Source organism: Lates calcarifer, linkage group LG11 (assembly GCF_001640805.2).
Source record: "Lates calcarifer isolate ASB-BC8 linkage group LG11, TLL_Latcal_v3, whole genome shotgun sequence".
NCBI classification, from domain to species: Eukaryota; Metazoa; Chordata; class Actinopteri; family Centropomidae; genus Lates; species Lates calcarifer.
The window spans coordinates 10,920,128-10,939,561 of record NC_066843.1 but is presented as its reverse complement, the minus strand read 5'-3'; the positions used below and the strand labels follow the sequence as shown (position 1 = coordinate 10,939,561).

At 40.9% G+C, this 19,434-nt stretch overlaps 2 protein-coding genes and 1 non-coding gene across 3 annotated transcripts; 1 reads left to right on the top strand and 2 right to left on the bottom strand.

Annotated features, from left to right (window-relative positions):
- The first annotated feature begins 200 nt into the window (after positions 1-200).
- On the top strand, positions 201-10,099 carry sdr42e2 (short chain dehydrogenase/reductase family 42E, member 2). Its single transcript, XM_018670538.2, has 11 exons — positions 201-1,254; positions 2,558-2,653; positions 3,087-3,144; positions 3,518-3,636; positions 3,756-3,831; positions 5,108-5,190; positions 5,972-6,109; positions 6,395-6,460; positions 7,005-7,068; positions 7,187-7,260; positions 9,408-10,099. The coding sequence occupies exons 1-11, from the start codon at positions 811-813 to the stop codon at positions 9,654-9,656; spliced, it is 1,467 nt and encodes a 488-aa protein (XP_018526054.1). The 5' UTR covers positions 201-810; the 3' UTR covers positions 9,657-10,099.
- Positions 10,100-10,507: 408 nt separating this feature from the next.
- On the bottom strand, positions 10,508-10,589 carry trnal-uag (transfer RNA leucine (anticodon UAG)). Its single transcript has one exon. It is a non-coding gene; the product is annotated as a tRNA-Leu (tRNA).
- Positions 10,590-12,100: 1,511 nt separating this feature from the next.
- cdr2a (cerebellar degeneration-related protein 2a) lies at positions 12,101-19,382 on the bottom strand. Its single transcript, XM_018670646.2, has 8 exons — positions 19,287-19,382; positions 18,860-18,981; positions 17,303-17,415; positions 15,738-15,886; positions 15,475-15,651; positions 14,520-14,834; positions 14,125-14,407; positions 12,101-13,961 (listed from the first exon to the last, which is right to left on the bottom strand). The coding sequence occupies exons 2-8, from the start codon at positions 18,936-18,938 to the stop codon at positions 13,680-13,682; spliced, it is 1,398 nt and encodes a 465-aa protein (XP_018526162.1). The 5' UTR covers positions 18,939-18,981; positions 19,287-19,382; the 3' UTR covers positions 12,101-13,679.
- Positions 19,383-19,434: the final 52 nt, after the last annotated feature.

The following is a 19,434-nucleotide window of genomic DNA, read 5'->3' as shown; positions in this document are numbered from 1 at the left end:
TCGTTTATTCATCGCTGTGACTGTTTCAGCTCATTCGTTACGAAGAAAAGTGTAGAGATCCTGGGTGGATATGACATGTACAGAGGTCATAAATTGTAAAGAGCTGATGACAACCAGATAAACTTGTTTGGAAAACTGTTCAACTTTTTTTTTCTTGGAAAATGTAATTCACAGTCCACCCATAGTCAGTGATGCATAATACTGATTCAAAGCTCTTCATGAGGATGTGGTGATATGTAAGTTGTATGCAAATGTTGATCACAATCATGTTGCTTTCATAAAGTCTCATTTTAAGACATTTGTAGAAATACTTTATGGTGTCTTGTAGGTTTATTGTACAACCACAGTTGATGTACAATGTTACAAAATACTGTTATTCAGTCGTTTAAAATACATACAAGTGAAACAGTGAGTTCTGGCATTCTGACATTTTCACTTTCAACTCTGCTCCTCTTTTAACAAGCAGTGCTCAGTCATTATAAACTCAGTCTGTGCAGCCAAACATCGTTCAAATCCACAGAACCTTGTCTTAAGTAACAATGAAAGTGACAAAGATTCTAAGTATATTAAATATGTTGGCTAAAGTTGGATGAAATGTGAATATAATGAAACAAAATACATCTGATGGAATGGTACAACCACCAAAAGTCCTCACTCAGTGTAAACATCAGATCCTGTATCTTCAGTAAAGAGCTGGAACAAGCTGGTACAGAATATAGATTATTTGGCACAGTCAGAAAATGTGAGATTATTCTTTATAGGTCAGACTTTAATGAATAACCAGTATCTCCCCTCCTTCAACCCATCAGGATGTCTATGGAGCTGTGTGGTCCCAACATGAGTGCGAGTGGAGGCTCTCTGTGCCAGGTGAAGCAGCTTCCCTGCCACAGCGTCCCCCTTTGTCGCCTGCAGGCCAGTGGGCACCATGCGCACAACCACCCCCTCCTCACCCACCAGCCGTGGGTCAACCACCCGGCCCCAGCCGTCGTCTCCAGCCCGGCTGTGGCCGTCCGACACAGGGTGAACGGGGCCACAGCGGCCGGCTGCAGCAGCCCGGAGTGCCCGGCCTCCAGGCCGGGCGAGGAGGCGGCACTGGCCCGGGGCGTCTCCGCAGGGAAGGTGGTGGTGACGGGAGGCGGGGGGTACTTTGGCTTCAGGCTGGGGAGAGAACTGGCCCGTCAGGGGATGTCTGTGATCCTTCTGGACAAGAACAAACCTCCCTGTGATGTCCCTGATGGAGCGGTCTTCTATCAGGTATGGGACAGTGGAGAGGGACCTGACTATGTCCTGGTGTGTCCCTGTAAATCTCCTCTATGAAACAGAGTGGAAAAATAGAAATGTAGCACTCTGCTTCATGTTTTTCCCTGCATTTCACCCAAAAACTGTGCCCCGAACTATACACTTTAGCACCAGGCAATACTCCTCCAGTCTAACTGTACAGGACACTTAACAGTGGCAATGATTATGCAGTTGTACAGTTGTGATTGTTTCATTTTTTCTGGCAGTGACACTGTCCCTTCACTGGTAAGATTTGTTTATTTTACACACAGACACGTCAGGCTGCTCACTACATGGTGACAAAGAGCCACACAATTATACAGAACTTGACAGGTGCAATCACTTTCACATAGGTTGTGAAAAGTCATAGAATCTAACCAAAAAAAGGCCATTTAATTAATTAACCTGTCAAGATTTAATGTATTTTATAAATCTCATGTAAATCTCAGTTTTCTGATCTTGTTTTGGTTGTATATGTCGTAACATACTCATTTTTAACAGCATGATTTTCTTTATATTACTTAAGCAGAGGTAATTAGTAACCTATTAGCCTACTCTCCTCCTTACATTAATTTTCTTTTATTTAATATTTACCTTTGCAAATAAATAAAACTTCAACTGTAAATTTCATCACTGCAGACTCACTTTAAATGTTAAAATATAATATTTTTTTCTCTTAGTTTTTAATGTCTGCCTTTTTGCAGTGAAAACTGGTGCAACCCTGCTCTCAGCAGCACAATATGTTTCACTCTTAGTTTTGGTTTGGGATATGAGTAACAGCAAATGCGCAGCACAATACTTAACACTGCTCCGCACAGACTTGAAAATCAACTCTAGTGTTTCCTTGCGTCAGCGAGCGTCGGTGTGTCTCTCTGGTTAGTCTGCGTGCTGGCTGGAAACAGACACAGGTGAGTGATCCGCCTCAGAGCGCCAGCTGCTGACTGGGTCAGAGAGGGTGGAGACATGATTCAGGTTTCACCTGCAGGCCTCATGGCACACTTACCTTAATTATAACTGTCCGTTCATGTGATGCGATATAGAGTTATTGACTTGTGTGTGTCACTTGCAAAGGTCCCAACCTGTCTACTGCTGATGCTGTGCTGAGAATACACAATAACTGTCCTACTGGTGTTAATAACAAAACATACTAACTGTTAAAATCAATACTTAACTACTCTTTTCTTGCTTTTGGTCTTCTCTTATGGGTGGGAAAAATTAAGACAAATGTCCAGAGTTGTTATTAACTAATGGAAGGTAATGCTCCTTCTGTTTCTTACAGAGTGACATTCGCGACTACACCTCCCTCTATAAAGTATGTGAAGGGGTCGACTGTATATTCCACACAGCGTCCTATGGCATGTCCGGGCCAGAACAGGTGACTTCCCCTCATGTCTTCTCTAGCAGCGTCTCACCACTTTATCATTAAAGCAGAAATCAGAGCAACAAAGACTCTAAAAGTGAGGATTTTCATGGAATGATAAAGTCCTGCAAGTTCTGAACTGTAGAAAAATAATTTGCTTAAATTAATTGACAGAACAAGTTTGAATAGAACCAGAACACACTGTGAAAAGTGAAGATTTAAAAAAGAAATGCTAATCTTTTTAAAAGAGCTTTGTAATTAAACAACAACCAGTGTTCTTACGTCTTAACATTTTTTTAAAATAAGGATCAAAATTGATGCAGCAGAACCAGAGATATTGTCTTTTTTATTCCACATTATTCCATTATTGCACAAATAGGTGAAAATAAGAAATGTATTATCTGCAATATAAGAAAGGGTGGTGAAATTTCTTTGTCTTTGTCTCCAGCTGAGGAAAGAGCAGGTGGAGTCGGTCAACGTTGGAGGGACTAATAATGTTATAAACGGTAAGAATACATGCAACGATTGTCATTCTCAACAGCAAATATTTCACATGCACTGTGATAAATCAAATGTAATGATTTCTGAACTTCAAATATATGTAATAAAGTTACTCTAATTTCTCTTTATTACACTTTTTCTACTACACCTCAGCCAGAAAACAGTGACTTACAGTTTGGAAAATATCCACTTGATTTATTAAACGCAGATTACTGAAGCCTTACTCCAGCCTCACGTGAACTTTGCAATACATTTCTGTACAGAACAAGAGTTGAAGCACATTAAAAGTTAATTTTTAATGTGCCCCCACACTTCTGAATATCTTTGTTTTACAATTACTCACTGGGAATTTGTGTGATCACTTCTTCTGTCTTTCAGTTTGTAAGGAGAGGAGCATTCCCCGGCTGGTGTACACCAGTACCATCAACGTGGTGTTTGCTGGGAAACCAATTGAGGATGGAGATGAGGCTTCAGTGCCGTATGTTCCCGCCGATGTGGTAAGTGAAAGGAACGGGATCAACTGTGTTAGATTTTTACCTATAAATTACTCTAAATGTTGCTTCCACTAATTTAGCACCAAAGGTTGGGATGAACTGTATGTTTCTTTCTGTTCCAGCACATTGACCACTACTCCAGAACTAAAGCGATTGCAGAGCAGATGGTTCTCTCAGCCAACGGATGCTCCCTGAAAGGTGTGAAACCATCAGTGTGTGTGCAATGATGGCATAATCACAGGATTACATGAAAAAGGGTGCAATCAGAGGAGATTGCAACCCTGTCTTTTGGTTTCTGTGTAAAAAAACGTGTTGTTTGCATTTGTTTGAAATTGCGACAGGGAGAGAATGAGGCAATGGTAGCCATGGAAACTCAGTGTGCAATCCAATACAGCAGTGACACCAGCTTAAATTTAGAGCTGGAAAAAAACAGTACCAAACAGCACAACAGTCACGTGAAATGTCTCGAACACACACACACCCACATTAGCAATCCTCTAATGCATTATAATGGGTTTTATGTTTGACTGTGTGCTTTACATTAACAGGTGTGAAGCCTCTCGTTCCCTCCTCCAGTGTAACCTTACACCCCATCACTCCACCTTATACATTCAGTTAAGCTTAGAGCAAGGAGATATCTCGTTATATACAGCAGGTCAAAGTTCACGTATCTGCAACAGGAGGACGTGGTGTATGTTTTTTTTTCCACTGTCTGAAAGGATGACAGCCATGGATGGTACGAAGACACCTCAGCAGTGGCGGAAAGTAACATAAACTACATGTATCGAGTATTCTGCTTAAGTACAAAACTTAAGGTAGCTGTACTTCATTTGATTTTATACTGCACACTATACTGCTCTGCAATATGTCAACGGGAAATATTGTGCTTTTTTACTCCACTAGATCCATTTGTTTTGATGATAAGCATATAAAACACAATGCACCTTAGTAACCCCACACAAAACAGCAGTTGGAGCCCCTTGTAACAAATTTTAGATGTGACTGAGTGTTAGTTGCATTTAAATACAAAGAGCCCATAGAGCTACAATTATCCAATATAAAAAATGTATAATAATAATGTAATATATCATGATATACAGTGTCACTCACAGAGGCTATAGAACAGGTGTACTACAAAAGTTATATAGAATAAAAACGTTTACTTTTAATACTTTTTAATAATATTTAGCTGATAGTACTTCTGTACTTTGACCTAAGTAGATGTTTGAATGCAGGTCTGTCACTTGTGATTGTGTATTTTTACATTGCAGTATAGGTACTTTTACCTAAGGAAAAGATCTGAGGACTTGTTCAACCTCTGCATCTCAGTGGTGAATTAGTAGTATATGGAACATGTGAAGAAGCTTTCATATTAGTAGTTACACATTTATGTATATGATACACACTGGTACGCTGATACTGGCCGTTCATAAATATATATGTTAAGTGAAGGTTTGTATTCTGTTATGTGAAGGTGGAGAACTGCTGCGGACCTGCGTCCTGCGACCCTGTGGCATCTATGGACCAGAGGAGAGGAGGCATCTTCACAGAGTGATGGTGAGGGACTAACACATACAAAAAACCTATATATAGTCTTATGATAAAGATGAATTCATTTTGCATTGGCACTGGAAGAAATACACATCTTGTCTGAAGCCTCACTGGACAGAACATGGTTCGGCCTGAAGTGTTTACATTATTGATGGAGCTCTCCAGGCATCCAGTTACAACCGCTTTTTCTTCCAGTCTTTCCTCTACGAGGCAGCAGTTCTGGGTTTACTGTCGGCCGACTGAGCTGACTTTTAATATTTTAATGTTTTATTATCTAGTTGGTACCGTTAAAAAATGTCTAAATCTGATATGTTTAAACACAATTTGCTCAAAAACGACAAATTGTTCATACTTCATCACAATCATTAGCATACCATAGGTTTTGATATCTACAGGGCCATTTATTTAATTTATAGAACACTATAAATAAACAGGTAGTTAGATAATGTTTCACCATTTACAAACACAAATACAACAGAAAAATGTGAGAAAAAAAGTAAATAAAAAAATGTGAAGTGATTTACAGTTAGTTTCCTCTGAGTTACATTACTGTAAATTTTTAACTTGATGGATGTTGTAGAAAGGATAACATGAATTATGTTGTTTTTCACATTAAAACAGTGACTGGTCAGGGGCCAGTTTTAATCTAACTTTTACAAAAGATGATGGCAAGGTGGGAAAATGTTCCCTGTCACAGATTAACTTAAATTGAGAAACACACATGATCATCTCAACACAAAACAAAATAAGAAAATCAAACTGTTCACTTTTTCACTTTGTCTCTCAGGTGAACGTGGAACGTCGGTTGTTCAGTTTCAGGTTCGGGGACCCCCAGGCCAGGATGAACTGGGTGCACGTAGACAACTTGGTGCTGGCTCACACGCTGGCAGCTGAGGCTCTCACACTGAAGAGGAGCTGTGTTGCTGTGAGTCACACCGTCCACCACAGGACAAACACCCACAGATTCATGTGATCAAACTACTTTGAACTACAAAACCCACACAGAATAAATCAGGCATAATAAATTATTCCTAAATCTTTTGGTATTTAGCTTATCAGTAACCACTTCATGACTTGAAAATTGGCTCTATTTAACTGAAGGCCCCCACATAAAATGAGTAGTGGTTGAATTTATGATCATTTTCATAGTTTAAAATAAGGTATTATCCAGTGTTTCATTTCTAACATATTCATCTCTGTTCTTTTGCAGGGTGGACAGGCCTACTTTATTAATGATGGAGTTTCAGTTAATCTGTTTGAGTGGCTGACACCTTTGGTAAGTTGATGGATATCTAGTGACAATCTGTGTTTTCTTTATTGTTTGCAAATCCAGTGGGGACACCAGAACCAACAATTCATTGATTCTACTAAAAAGTGTTGCCTGTAGCTAATTAGTTCATTATCATGAATGTGGGCACTGTAGTTTAACACATAAGCCACCCTGCAGCTGGAAATACTCAACAGAGCACCAAATGTATATTAATCCGCAGCTGAAAGTAGCCTGCATCAAAAGCACTAATCTTACCATTTTTGCCAACAACTGCCTGCTGCACCAAGCTGTTTTAAGAATCAAACTCTATGTTTGTGACTTGTTTTTAAAGACTTACATCCTCAGTCAGAATGAATGGGCTCAGTGCTACAGACAGCGTATAGAAGTTGGGAGTATTGTTTGTTGTCTTACATTGGATTTGTTGAGAATAAGAAAAAACATGGTAATGCAACCCTTTTCCTATAAAATTTCAAGGATATTTACAGTTCAACTGAGGTGCATTTAGTCAGAGTAAAATTTACTTCCTTTTGTTTTGTATTGCATTTCACAGTTTGAAAAGCTGGGCTACAGCAGACCGTTGATAAGTCTGCCCGTTTCACTGGTCTATTCAGCAGGTAGCGCATCTCCTCCTCAGATTTGTAGTTCTTGTAGATATCACTTACACCATACTTGTTTAAATTTGATGGGTTGTTTCTACCACTAACTCTGTGTGTGTTTATCCTCCACTTCAAGCCATCCTGGTGGAATATTTGCACATAGTTCTGCGACCGGTCATAAACGTGCCTCTCCTTTTTACCAGAAGTGAGGTAATGATGTTTCCTCCTGTCTGTCTCTTTAAAGCTTTTTTTTTGCCTCTCAGCGTTTAAAGGGATTGTGGAGAATCTGCCTTTTCTGCTCCTGAGCTTTTGTTTTTGAGTCAGTTTTTAAAAGCTCCGATCATAGTGTTTGATACTTGTGGTGAAAAAAGTAAAAAAGCAAAAATTTAAAGATTTTATAAATCAGGAAGCTCTTTTAGTTGTCCAACCTGAATGAACTTGAATGAAGATACATTATAGATCATGAAATGCGACTGTGCTGTTGAAAGTTACACACTGTGGAGCTCTGTCTGAACATATGCATGCATGCCTAAATGAAAGTTTTTGTCTTGTGTGATGGGAGATTAAGTTACCTGCTCACTAATGAGCAGATTCTTGTTTAAGTCTCCTCCACAACAGTGAAGACAGACTTCATTAGGACGGGTATTTTCCGATCAACCCCCTCTGCTCTCCCCCTCCCATGTCTGATGCTATCTCTGGTGCATGAATTATGGAAATTCAAAGTGAATGAATGAAGAAATATTGGCAGATAATGAAATCTCAAAGTTCTCATAGTCACTGGAAACCCTTTTATAGTATTTGCTGGTCTGTAGTGCTTTTAAAAGACACATTAATTATACTGTATCAGGCTGAGGGCCTTTACGATGCATCTCAAGGAGCCTCCGTCACCGCCTGTAAGGTCCTCATGAATGTGTGATGAGGCAGAAACCAAAGCTGAGCGCCATGGGCCTGCACCTGGAGCTCATTCTGTCAGACAGCTGCTGGCCGGGGGATCGATGATTGTCCTGTGAATAAAACATAAACTGCTGTGGGTCAGAACAGGAAGTTCAAGAAGTTTACAGGAAGTGACCTCAGTACAGTGGCTGTTGCCATGGTGAGCGGAGTCAGGCACCCTCTCGGCTGGGCTCAAATGATCCTGCCAACTCTCAGGTTAAACCATTGCATGACATGCAGAGGACATTCTTCCCCTCGTACATTAATTCCAGCTCTGCATATGCATGGAGGAGGACGCAGTTTCAAATATCAAATCAGCTGAGGCGTAAACACTGCAGAGCTGCTCAGCTCTCTGTTGTCTTTAAGTATGCAGTAAGGTTCAAGGACAAGTCTGGTGATAGTCTATGTTATTCATATTACAAACAAATCCCAAAACAAGCTCAAAAACAACACAGAATTGATCCTACAAATCTGTACAGTTTGGGTATCCACAGCCATATACTGTGCATATCTCACTCTGTTGTGCTGTAAAACTTCTTTTTTTTGCACAAAACCTGTTACAAACACACAAATGAACCAACCAAATAATGTTGCACTGTGTGACATTTATTTCATTACCATAAACACTTTATCTTTCTGTCCTGCTATTGGAAATAATCATAAATAATCACAAATGTGTATTAATCCACAGCTGAAAATAGTCCCAAACAAATGTACTATTTACTCCTGTTTGAGTAACATTTGCTAGAAAATACAGTGTCCAGCTGCTTTATTTATTAGTTTAGCTAGCATAGCAGGCTAATTTTCATTTGCCCCTGGCCACATGGTAAATATGCATCCTAACATCAGGAACATAACAAAGTAGACAAACTTTTTTAAATATCACGTTTTTGATGCCAATTTGTTTCATGTGAGGGAAAACAACAGCTACCACAGGTAGATATAAATATGAAGTCAGGATGATTGTCAGGTCAGACAAGATGAGCAGGACTCAGCAGTATGTGGATCAATATCCAGCAGCTATGTATGAGTCATGCAGGAGAGCGCTGAAGATTTTTTGTAGAAGGCGTGTGCTGATTGAAGCAGTTACATCATAAGAAGAACTGTCTCATGCAGGAGGTTGAAAGGCTCCAAAGAGCTCTTCTTGTCTCGCCAGTATCTGTTTGAGATCCGTTATCACTTTGTGTACTTCACACATGGATACCTTATCCCTGGGCAGTAAGAAGATGTAGTAACCCGAGGCATTCATCAGTCACAGGCTGAAGAATGTAAAACCAAGTTTGCCAAACTGAGGTTAATCTGAACCATTAGCCTGGCAGGATAACCTTTAATTTGCTCTTTTGGCCTGGACCTCTCTACATCAGCTGAAGGAGCTACTAGAGATGATTTCTGTGAAATAATAAATGCCTCATCTTTCACTGCAGGTGAGGAACATTGCAGTAAGCCACACTTTCAAGATCAACAAAGCTCAACGAGAGCTAGGTTACTGTCCAAAACCCTACAGCCTGGCGGACTCTGTGGACCACTACCTGAAGTCCCAACAGCCTCGCTCCACCTCACCTCTTTTCAACCTCTCCTGGACCTCCCAGCTGCCCCGGCACCTCGTTCTCTTGCTGCTAATGGGTCTCAGTCTGGTGCTACTAATGCTATCCTGCATACTCGGTCAGAACTAACCATTTTCACCGTGCTGGATGGATAGCTGCACTATAAGCTGCCTCAGACATTGTAATTTTAAATAAGACACTTCACTTGCTTATTAGGAAATTAATTGTTTTGCCCATAAAGTGATGGTGTGGATGCAGGTGACAGATGCAATAAAATATGCCTCAAATTAAGTTTTCAGAATTTACGTACATTACTAACGTAATTTCCTTATATTTAAACACATGTACGCTCTCCCTTTCAACTTTTTGATGTTGGTGTATGTGTGTCTGATTTCAAAATGATGAAACTACCAGGCTGCTGAAGAGTACTAAACCTGAGTTGTGTTGTTGCTATGATTTGATTAAAAGGAAAAAAATATCTAACTTTGAATTACAAATGTTTAAATTTTATTTGATTGTATTTAAAGCATGCTATCAGTTTATTTGAGAAAGATTTGTTGAGATTTATTTAGAGTTTAATTAGTATTAATTTTGTACTCTTTTAGAAATAAAACCATTAACAATAAATGCCACTGACTATTTTATATGAACAATAAGCAAACTCATATACTAGTCATACTCATCTATACTCAGGATTATTTTAATTAGAAAAAAATAATACTTTTTAGTTGAAAATCTGTGTTAGGCAAGGCAACATGGCATGTTTGAGTACTGGTTGGTGTTTTTGTGCACATGCAGGCTTCCACAAGGGGGAGCACTTGCACCGCCAATGATTTTCCCCGCGTTGTGTAGTGACGTGTACCAGCTAAGTGGGCAACACCGACACATGTGAGTAATGTTTTCATGTATCTGCGTCGAGGCGTAAAGTCTACTGACTTTGTGTAATTGTGCTGAGACAGATCCGCAAAAGTAAACATTACTGGCAGCGGTGGGATTCGAACCCACGCCATCGAAATGACTGGAGCCTAAATCCAGCGCCTTAGACCACTCGGCCACGCTACCGTCGTATCTAGGCGATATAATTTAATGATATATAGATAAGCAGGTCTGATCATTTTTCTGATCATCTGTATTTTAAAATGTTCTGATTTATCGTCTTTTCTGCTCGTGGTGTGTTCGTGTAATTATCGACTATGCATTGAAACCGATACGTGACACTAGCGTCACCGTCGGTAATAACGTCCCGTGACGCAATAACCAGTGGACTTCATATTGGTGTGAACAGAAAAACATTAATGTGAAAATACGTACCTTAACTGTGGCTTTCAATTAAACATGTATTTGGGTTTCATTGTGATTTTACTCAGGCAAAACAGAAAGATGTCAAATAATACACTACAAATAAATGCCCTGCATTTAAAAGTGACTTTAGTAACTGCGCATGTAAGAGAACACACATACAAATCACTGGCTGAACAGCAGAGAGAGAGAGAGAGAGAGAGGAATGTGTGGAGGATTTGCCCTGAGTTGGAGTCAATTAGACACAGTTTCCATTTGTGACAGTGGCATTTCTCTCACCACCCCCTCCACTCTGTCACCAGCTCTTGGTTTCATTCAGTGACTGTACACAGTCATTGGTTTTATTTGGGTGACAAAGTGCCATAGTAGTATTTACTACACAACCGATATTACTGCATTGTTACATTTGTCAGATCTGTGACCAGACAAACACTGTCAGATATCCCTTATTAACACTCTCTGGTAAAGCACCATTGATGAAGGGTTTATGAGCTGGAATTACTTGGGTCATTAATGGTTAATACATTGCATTATTAATGCTCTATGGAAAAGTTTTGAGTCATTAATAAGAACAACTTCTGGGGCGCCAAGTTGTCCTCCTCCAGTATGAAACTGAAACAATGGAAACTTTTATAGAGAAGTAATTACACACTTGACTATGAATAAAATCAAAAATGTGGTTTGTTTTCATGACATTGTTTCCACCTGTCACATGGGACAATGTAACAAATTTGAAAACTAATCTATGCTTCTGTGAATTCAGTTTCCCTGTTTACTGTGTTAATTCATTTTAACTCAGACCTCTGCTGTTTGATGCCTTTGTAAGATTTCTGTTTGCATGCTTTACAGTCTTGACAAGACCTGTCGAGCCGGGTATGCAATCCTCTTGTTTGGAGGTTTAATGGATTTGGGGCTAATTGAGAGCAGGGTGGGGAAAATCTCAGTTATATAAAACCTAATTATGAAAAGAGACAAAGCCCCATTAATTCTTTGAAGGGCCACAGAGTACACGTGGGAGGCCTTGAGGAACGAGGACACCTCTGAGTTCTGTAGGAGAGAAAATACTTTCACTACTGTTGTGTGTTTTGATTTGACTGTTCTCAACACATCTACAACACACTGCAGCATAAAGATAGCCATTACATTTTTTCCATCTGATGAAATTTTATGATAAGGCCCATGAGGGGAGGACAAGTTGAAACATCTCAGCGCACAGCAACTTTGTAGTGACGCCTACTGTAGTGTTGTTGTTATAGACATTGGACTCAACAGGCTCCTGCATTAATGTTTTTACTAGTTAGTCACAAGCAAAGACATGTCTTCACGGAGAACACCTGTAATCATACAGAGATGTTTTCTGTATACAGTCCACTTCACAGCTTCAAAAAAAGGTATTGCTAAATGCCCTCAGCATTGTTCATTAAGCATCTTCTCTTTCATGAGATCTGCAGTTTGATTGCGGACAGGGTCAGTGGTATGATATTTGTCAATTTAAATTCAACCAATAACAGCTGAGCCCCTGGATAGTTTTGATTTTGCCTACATATGGCTGAGAGGTCCCATCATATTTTCAAAAACTGAAATGGTTACAAGAATAAACGGTTGTTGAAGTTTCTTTGTTGCTTATGCTGACCCGATGAACACAATTTATTTCCATATCAAGACAAGTGAATGTCCCAGCCAGAGGAAATACAACGAGAATTTGAGGCAAAGGAAGTTGTTTATAAACAAGGGAACATTTCTTTTGTGCTTTCCATTTACCTCTCTATTATATTTTTTTCAATCACCTGTGTCAGACAGAATATTTACAACCATAGAAAAAGCACCACAGTGTGCATATAATTTCAATTCCAGTCACTCTCAGCTGACTAATCTGCTCTAAGTATTTAGAAATAAAGAAAATAAATAACATTGTAATCTTCTAGACTTCTTTCCAAAAAAATAAAAAATAAATAAAACAAACTGTGATTCAATTATAAACAAGTGCAGGGCTGTTATGTGTACTACTGGCATGAAGACACTTATCAGAGCCTAAGCTGTGCACGGACATGAAAACACAAAGCAGAGTATTACAAACAGTATTCCAGTGTCCACTGAAATCTCTCTGGTGACATACCAATGACCCTCAACTGGTGAACCAACTATTGCCAACTTACAAAAACCAACTCACACTAGCTGTTAAGCTAATTATCATAAACTCATGAGTCTTTAGTTATTACACAGCTACAGTTTTTCATCCTATTACAACATTCCAACATTTCTGTTTGCATAAGTCATATATAACTGCTATGTCTCCAACTTTTATCAACACACAAACAATATTCCATGTGTGTGTTTCTCTCCCAAGCACCAAACGATCATGTGGTTAACATTAAATAAACACGGAATACTGTTGTTGTTGGACATAATACTTGCAGATTTGGAGGTCAAGCTACATACCGAAATATTATTTTTTTATTAATAAAGGATCTGTTAGAACATATTAATCTAATTATAAATATCTCCCTACACAATATTTCTTTACAATATAGTTTTCTGCATATTTGTTGTTGTACTTTGGAATGCATCTTTATGTCAAATCATATAGCTGCTTTGTATAACAAGGTTTATAACACTTCATTTTTGATAAGGACGGAATAAAAGGAACAGTGCTGACTGACAAAAGTAAAGGTGTGTCAACATGACAGGAGATAAGAGGATTGCAGCGTGTCTAAGACGCACAAGGACTGAGTGTGTTTATTGCATCTGCACCCTCTGGATATTTCTATGGCAGAGCTACCTCCTTCGTCAAAAACTTTCACAGACACAAACGAGTGCAAGCTCCAGGTCCCAGAGTTATGAATAATACAATCATTAACCAGAGGTCTGGAAGTCACTGTCCCTGGCTGGACGTCTGTTTTCGCTGAGGTCCTCTTTGGTCTTTTGGATGCAGGTGAAGATCTCCTTGAAGAGAGCCTTGTACTCTGGCTGCTGGCCGTCTTCCAGAACCGCTGGCAGGTCGGGCAGAGCGGCCGAGCTGGACAGGCGGCGGCGGGTCCGGACGCTTGCAAAGGGACTAGTGGATGTCTGGACGGCTTTATGGCTGAGTCCGTCTGTCGCCTGCTGGCATCGCTGCAGCAGCTCGTCATATTTCACCTAGACAACACACACGTATCTTAGGGAAGTGCTTTCATTTTCTGTTAAATGCTGTGTACCTCTTAAACTCCTGGTAAAGTGGAGCATACTCTAGAGAACTCTGAGCAAAACAAACTCTCTGACAATGAAAAAATTCTCATGCATAAATCTATGAATACACCACCTGCAGGGCACTGTACTGTGCATCCACCTCATTGAGCAGAGAGATGCCCCTCTGTTTCACCGCCTCTGCTCGCCTTATACACAGCTGCTCGTGACCGCGGCGAATCTCGTCTGGGTTTGTCGCTTTCAAAATGCTGTCGCTGTTAGACCTCTGTCGACTGTATCTTCTCTGCTCGTCGTCATTTTCTGCCTTCTCCTCTGTGTCGCTCTGCCCGGGGCTGGGCTTTTCCTCTGAGGCGAAGAATACCGTGTCAGGCAACAGCAGCTGGTCTGGTCTCCTGACACTGGTGGGAGTGGAGGGGACACAGAAAACCTTTAAGTTCAATGTCATAAAAACAGGGCCGAGGTAATTAAAATTCAATTTGAATTTGGTCACATACATAATTCAGTCCTAACCTTTTGGCACAGTCGGCGCGCCACAGAAGCCGCAGCTGCTCAACCTCGGCCTCCAGCTCTTTCTGCCTGGCCCAGCAGCCGGCCAGCAGGGACAGCCGCTGCTCCAGGCCTCTGTTCTCGCTGGCTGTCAACTCACACTCCCGCTCTGCAGCCTCTCTGCGGCTCCGCTCGGCAGCTATCTGGGCCTGAAGGGTCTGGATGGAGTGCTGGAGGGCCGCGTTCTCCTCCTCCGGGTCTTGGCGTCTGTCTCGGTCACAGAAAGAGCCCCGAGGTGACCAGAGTCCGTCCACGCTCGGACTGTCCTGGGCTTGGTACCTGAGCCAGGACAGAAACTGTCAACAAAATACATGAGAGAAATCACTTTCAGAAAAATAAATAATCTTTAAATCACACTGGGATCACTATACAATCAATAGATTTATTGTAAAGTATCAGGTCTCTGTCAAAGGAAACTAAAAGTGATTGACATGGTTAATGCAACAATTTAAAGTGCTTCACTGTGTCTCCCCACTACTGAAACCTATGCTTTTGGGTGCTGTCATGATACATTTTCTCTACAGGATCACAGGTGGATTTAACACATCGAATACATGGCACGTCAGCAAGCTACAGCAACAGTGGCGTGCATGTCTTAGTGTGCTGCTGACAAAAGGGATTAATTTCTTCCCCCTTTGGATTATGTCTTAAGAAGTCTGGTCTTAAGGTGTCCAGTCAGCATCAAGGGGCTGAGACACCGGCGCAATGAGGGTAAGAGAAGGTCTTATTATTCAGATGCTCTTGACTACCCTTCACTTCTTCGGTCTAATATAGAAGGAAGACAAATGTCTAACCACAATGCCCCTGATGTAAGCAGAAACAAAACTGGACTGAATCGACTACCACGCAATTTCCTCTCTGAAAAAAGTTCAGCTGTCACATCCTGTAGTGTGAGTAATACCACACACGCCTGCAGTACCTGTCCTGGTGTAGGTCATACAGCTCTTTGAGACAGGACACGCTCTGCGCTCCGAGGCTACGTCGCTGCTCCGCCAGCTCTCTTTTGTTTCTCTCTTCCTGAGCAGCCTTGAGCTTGTCCACCTGGGTCTGTAGGTCCTCCATGTGGGTCTGAAGCCCATCAATGATCTCTGTTAGACTGTACACGACAGGACAGAAAACCAATTATTATCTTCCTATATTTACACTTTATAACTAACTGACTGGGTCAATTGATAGACTGACCTGTGGATCTTCTGCTGGGCCAGGCGATTGTCCTGCACTAGTCTCCGGTTGCCTTGCTCAAGATCCCTGGCGGTCATGTCTAGCTGTTCGTACACTTTGGCATGCTGGTCGTTCATCTGACGCAGCAGGTCCACCTGCTTGGTCAGGTACTGGTGTACAAGAGAGGGATGTGACAAAGATTTAGCTTGATTTGTTTGTGGCATTTTCTGTGGCATTTGCTGTGTTTGTTGGATTATCCAGTTCATTTCAAAATCAGGCAAAAATGTCAAACATTCTCTTGATTCTTTTTCTTGATGCAAAGAAAATGTTGCTATCAGGAGGCAGCACCAACCCACACCTACGGCTATCTAAAATCTTTAAAACCACCCACAGAAAAGGAAGAGAGGATGTTGTGTTTAACACACATATGCATTTGGTTTTATACACCACACTGATGCATTTTATTACCAAACACACAAAGGCTTCCTAGTAAGAACCTTGAAAAGGAAGGGGATGATAGCGCGAGTCTGTGGGTTATATTTGAATGGCATTTGACTTTTAATTGTAGTTATATATACTGAGTCCATGACATCGACTAAATTACTTCTCTCCGGGAAAGATCAATACAACCATTCGTCTAATGCTTCTATAACTGTGCTCAAACAGAAGCTCAGCCCTGTATCACATTAACATGCTCAGGTGTATGCACAGCTCTGTGACAGTCATTAATGAAGTGAGTAAGACCAGCAGCGGATGCAGCTACGAGGATAAGTGTCAGAGAGGCGTATGGAGATTACCATATCAACCTCAATAAATCCCAAAGCCACGGGTTGTCTCACTGCTGTAAACAAATTAAGACTCTTATCGTTGCTGACCTGCTGGGTGCCGTGTCCTCGAACTCAAATAGATCAGCACTGTCCACGTATGCTAAAATTAAATGTCTGGACACTGGAATATAAGGCCTAATTGTGTTCATTTATAGGCCCTACCTGACAACACACATGTAAACCAAGAACTGTGCCCTACTGTTGAAAAACTGACTTAACATATTTCCTCAGATCCAAGAGTTTGGTAATCTATTAATTTAGGGATTCTAAGTTTGATCAGTTCACATGTAAATCAAATTATTTTTCTGTATTTTTGTTCTATTGAGCCTGTTAATTAGTTAAAGTTGCACCCTGACAATAAGACTCGAACCTTAATTAAGATTTACGTTGCCAAGTAAAAAGGTAGAAGGTGGCAAATAAGCTGATGAAAGTTTTCCTTTAATTACACAAATCCTGCCAACAAGATGCAGCCTGCCAAAGGCTCACTAGGTCAGACTAGTGAGGATTAGCTTTTACTCCATCCTATTTAAAGTTTAGAGAAATTCACAATGACTCTTCCCTTCCAGTGAAAGAGCTTTTCAGATCCCTGAACACGGATTTTTCTCAATGAGCTGCAGACTCCTGCATATAAAACTCCATACATGCAGCAACAACATGTATCCACAGACCAGACTGTGAGGCGGAGGATATACTGTTGATAAAATCACGTTTTGCTCCGCTCACATGCTGCCACATTAGTTCCCTCCTAACATTTATCACCTCTATCTCCTGCAGCTGCTCCTGGTTGGTGGAGTACATCTGCTGGAGGGCCTGCTCCAGATCATGGTTCCTGTCGAGGAGGGTTTTTCCCAGCTCCGCTGCCAAATGGAGATCTGTCAAAACACGGGGGGGGGGGGGTAAACACAAGATTCGAGACGGTTTCCATGCCCAAACACAGGCAACTGATAGAAGTAGGTGTACGTAATGAGTATAAACAGATATTCAGTAGTGCAGCTCTCACACGCACAAACACACAACTCATTGTCTCACACTATTAGTATTTGGCACTGGTGAATAACAGAGGAATCTAAAGCATGCCTTGGGATCTCCTTGTGACCCTTTCCCCTACTAAATTCTCTTAAGTTCTGGATCTTGTCCAGTCCAGTAGTGTTGACTGAAGTGAAGAAAAACACATCTAATGTGGTACTTCTAACAAGTGCAGTTGATAAACATGTTTCAAGCAATTAGTAGTGCACGCCCAGGGATTTTTAACTCAAACGTAACTTGGAAGTGGAGGGGAGGATGCTGCACAAACTATTATCCACTCTGAAAAATACCTCACATCCCTTCCTAAAATCTACTTGCCAAACAGCAGAGTATTTCCAGTTTTACTCGACTCCACTGAGGAATGCTACAGGAAGTCGTTCCTGCCTGCTGCCATCACTCTGTACGACCAGTCACTTCAGCGTCAGGACAGCAGCTGTCAGGGCGGTTTATAAAGTGATCCATCTACTGTAGATATCTCTCTGAAGTCCGTCTTTGTGCTCTTGTCGGCAGCAAAAACAATTTATGAACAGCAAATTTAACAGAAAACAATCAACACGAGACTAGTGACTGCCTCAGGAAATCCTGGCTACACAGAGCTCTCAGGATGTCTCAGGCTTTACCCCATGACTAGAGTGATTCTGTTTAACAAAAGAAGACTACAGACTTCAGTCTTATTTCATGTGAGCAGCAGTGGAGAGTAAGTACACTTACTCAAGCACTAAGCTCAAATACAGTTCAGAGTTACTTATATTTCTACATTTATTTGACAGCTGTTGTCACTAGTTACAATATAAAAAACAATATAAATTTGTATAGCAGAACTTTGTTTTTCTTCTTTCCTATTTTTTTACTTCTTTCCATGTAATAATATTGATAATAACTTTTATATAACACATTTCAAAGACAAGGAAAAGGAAATTTACAAAGTGCTTCACAATAAAAACAGATAATGCAAGTTAATAAGATCTAAAATATTAGATATAACAATAGAACATAATTTAAATAGTTACAAACACCATCAGTTAAGAAAAAAAGCCATGTGAGTTTGCCTGCCTCAGATTGTCATTTGTTGTGTCATGTCATCAGTGCAGTAGATTACCTCAATAAAACCCATATGGTCACACACTGACAAGTAACTACAATACTCCTTTAAAGCCAGTCTCATAACACAACTGATGCTCAGATGTCACTGTTTTCATTCCTTTACAGCTGTCTCTGGAGTAATTACATATCAGCCCTCACAGTGAGACACAAGTCTAGGGTGCGACCACACAACCGGGCAGCTCTTACCGTGTTCAAGGTCCTGCGGGTCGTACCAGGACTCTCCATTCTTGTCAAACTCTCCCTCCAAAATCACGTCTGTCAACATTTTACAGGCGCGGGAGCGAGCGAGGACTCCACCTGACAGAAACCTGACACACAGGTGTGTGTTAGTTTAGCAGCTCGAAGCCGTCCGCCGCCGTGTGTGGAGGAGAGTAAACTGCATCCTCCCGGCGTGAGAGAGGCGTTAAGACTGTTGTCTCTACAGCAACGTGGCAAATGTCTAGTACACGACAACATCCGGTAAGTGGCAGATACAAGATTTTTTTTAATTAACCGTCAAAACGCCCTCACTTTCAACCGGCATAACTTTTGTCAGCATTTGCCAATCAGCTCAATAAACACGAAGAACTTTTAAATATATATTTAGTTGTTTTCATTCTCTTAACTTCCTTACCAGACATTTCTTTATCGGCGAATCACAAAGCAGCAGACGGAACCGAAGAGTGTCTCAGGCCAATCAGATGTTTGCTTGTTGTCTCTAAGCCCCGCCCCTCCAGGCAGATACAGAAATCGAGTTTGCCAAGGTTTTGGTTCGGTCTACC

Excerpts from the sequence above, each read along its gene's own strand:
- sdr42e2 (XM_018670538.2), top strand. The coding sequence starts at position 811 with ATGTCTATGGAGCTGTGTGGTCCCAACATGAGTGCGAGTGGAGGCTCT. Across the intron at positions 3,145-3,517 it reads GACTAATAATGTTATAAACG|TTTGTAAGGAGAGGAGCATT; the intron begins GTAAGAATACAT and ends TCTGTCTTTCAG. Across the intron at positions 7,069-7,186 it reads TTCACTGGTCTATTCAGCAG|CCATCCTGGTGGAATATTTG; the intron begins GTAGCGCATCTC and ends CTCCACTTCAAG.
- cdr2a (XM_018670646.2), bottom strand. The coding sequence starts at position 18,938 with ATGTTGACAGACGTGATTTTGGAGGGAGAGTTTGACAAGAATGGAGAG. Across the intron at positions 14,835-15,474 it reads TATGACCTACACCAGGACAG|GTACCAAGCCCAGGACAGTC; the intron begins GTACTGCAGGCG and ends GTCCTGGCTCAG. Across the intron at positions 13,962-14,124 it reads CACAGTACAGTGCCCTGCAG|GTGAAATATGACGAGCTGCT; the intron begins GTGGTGTATTCA and ends TGTGTTGTCTAG.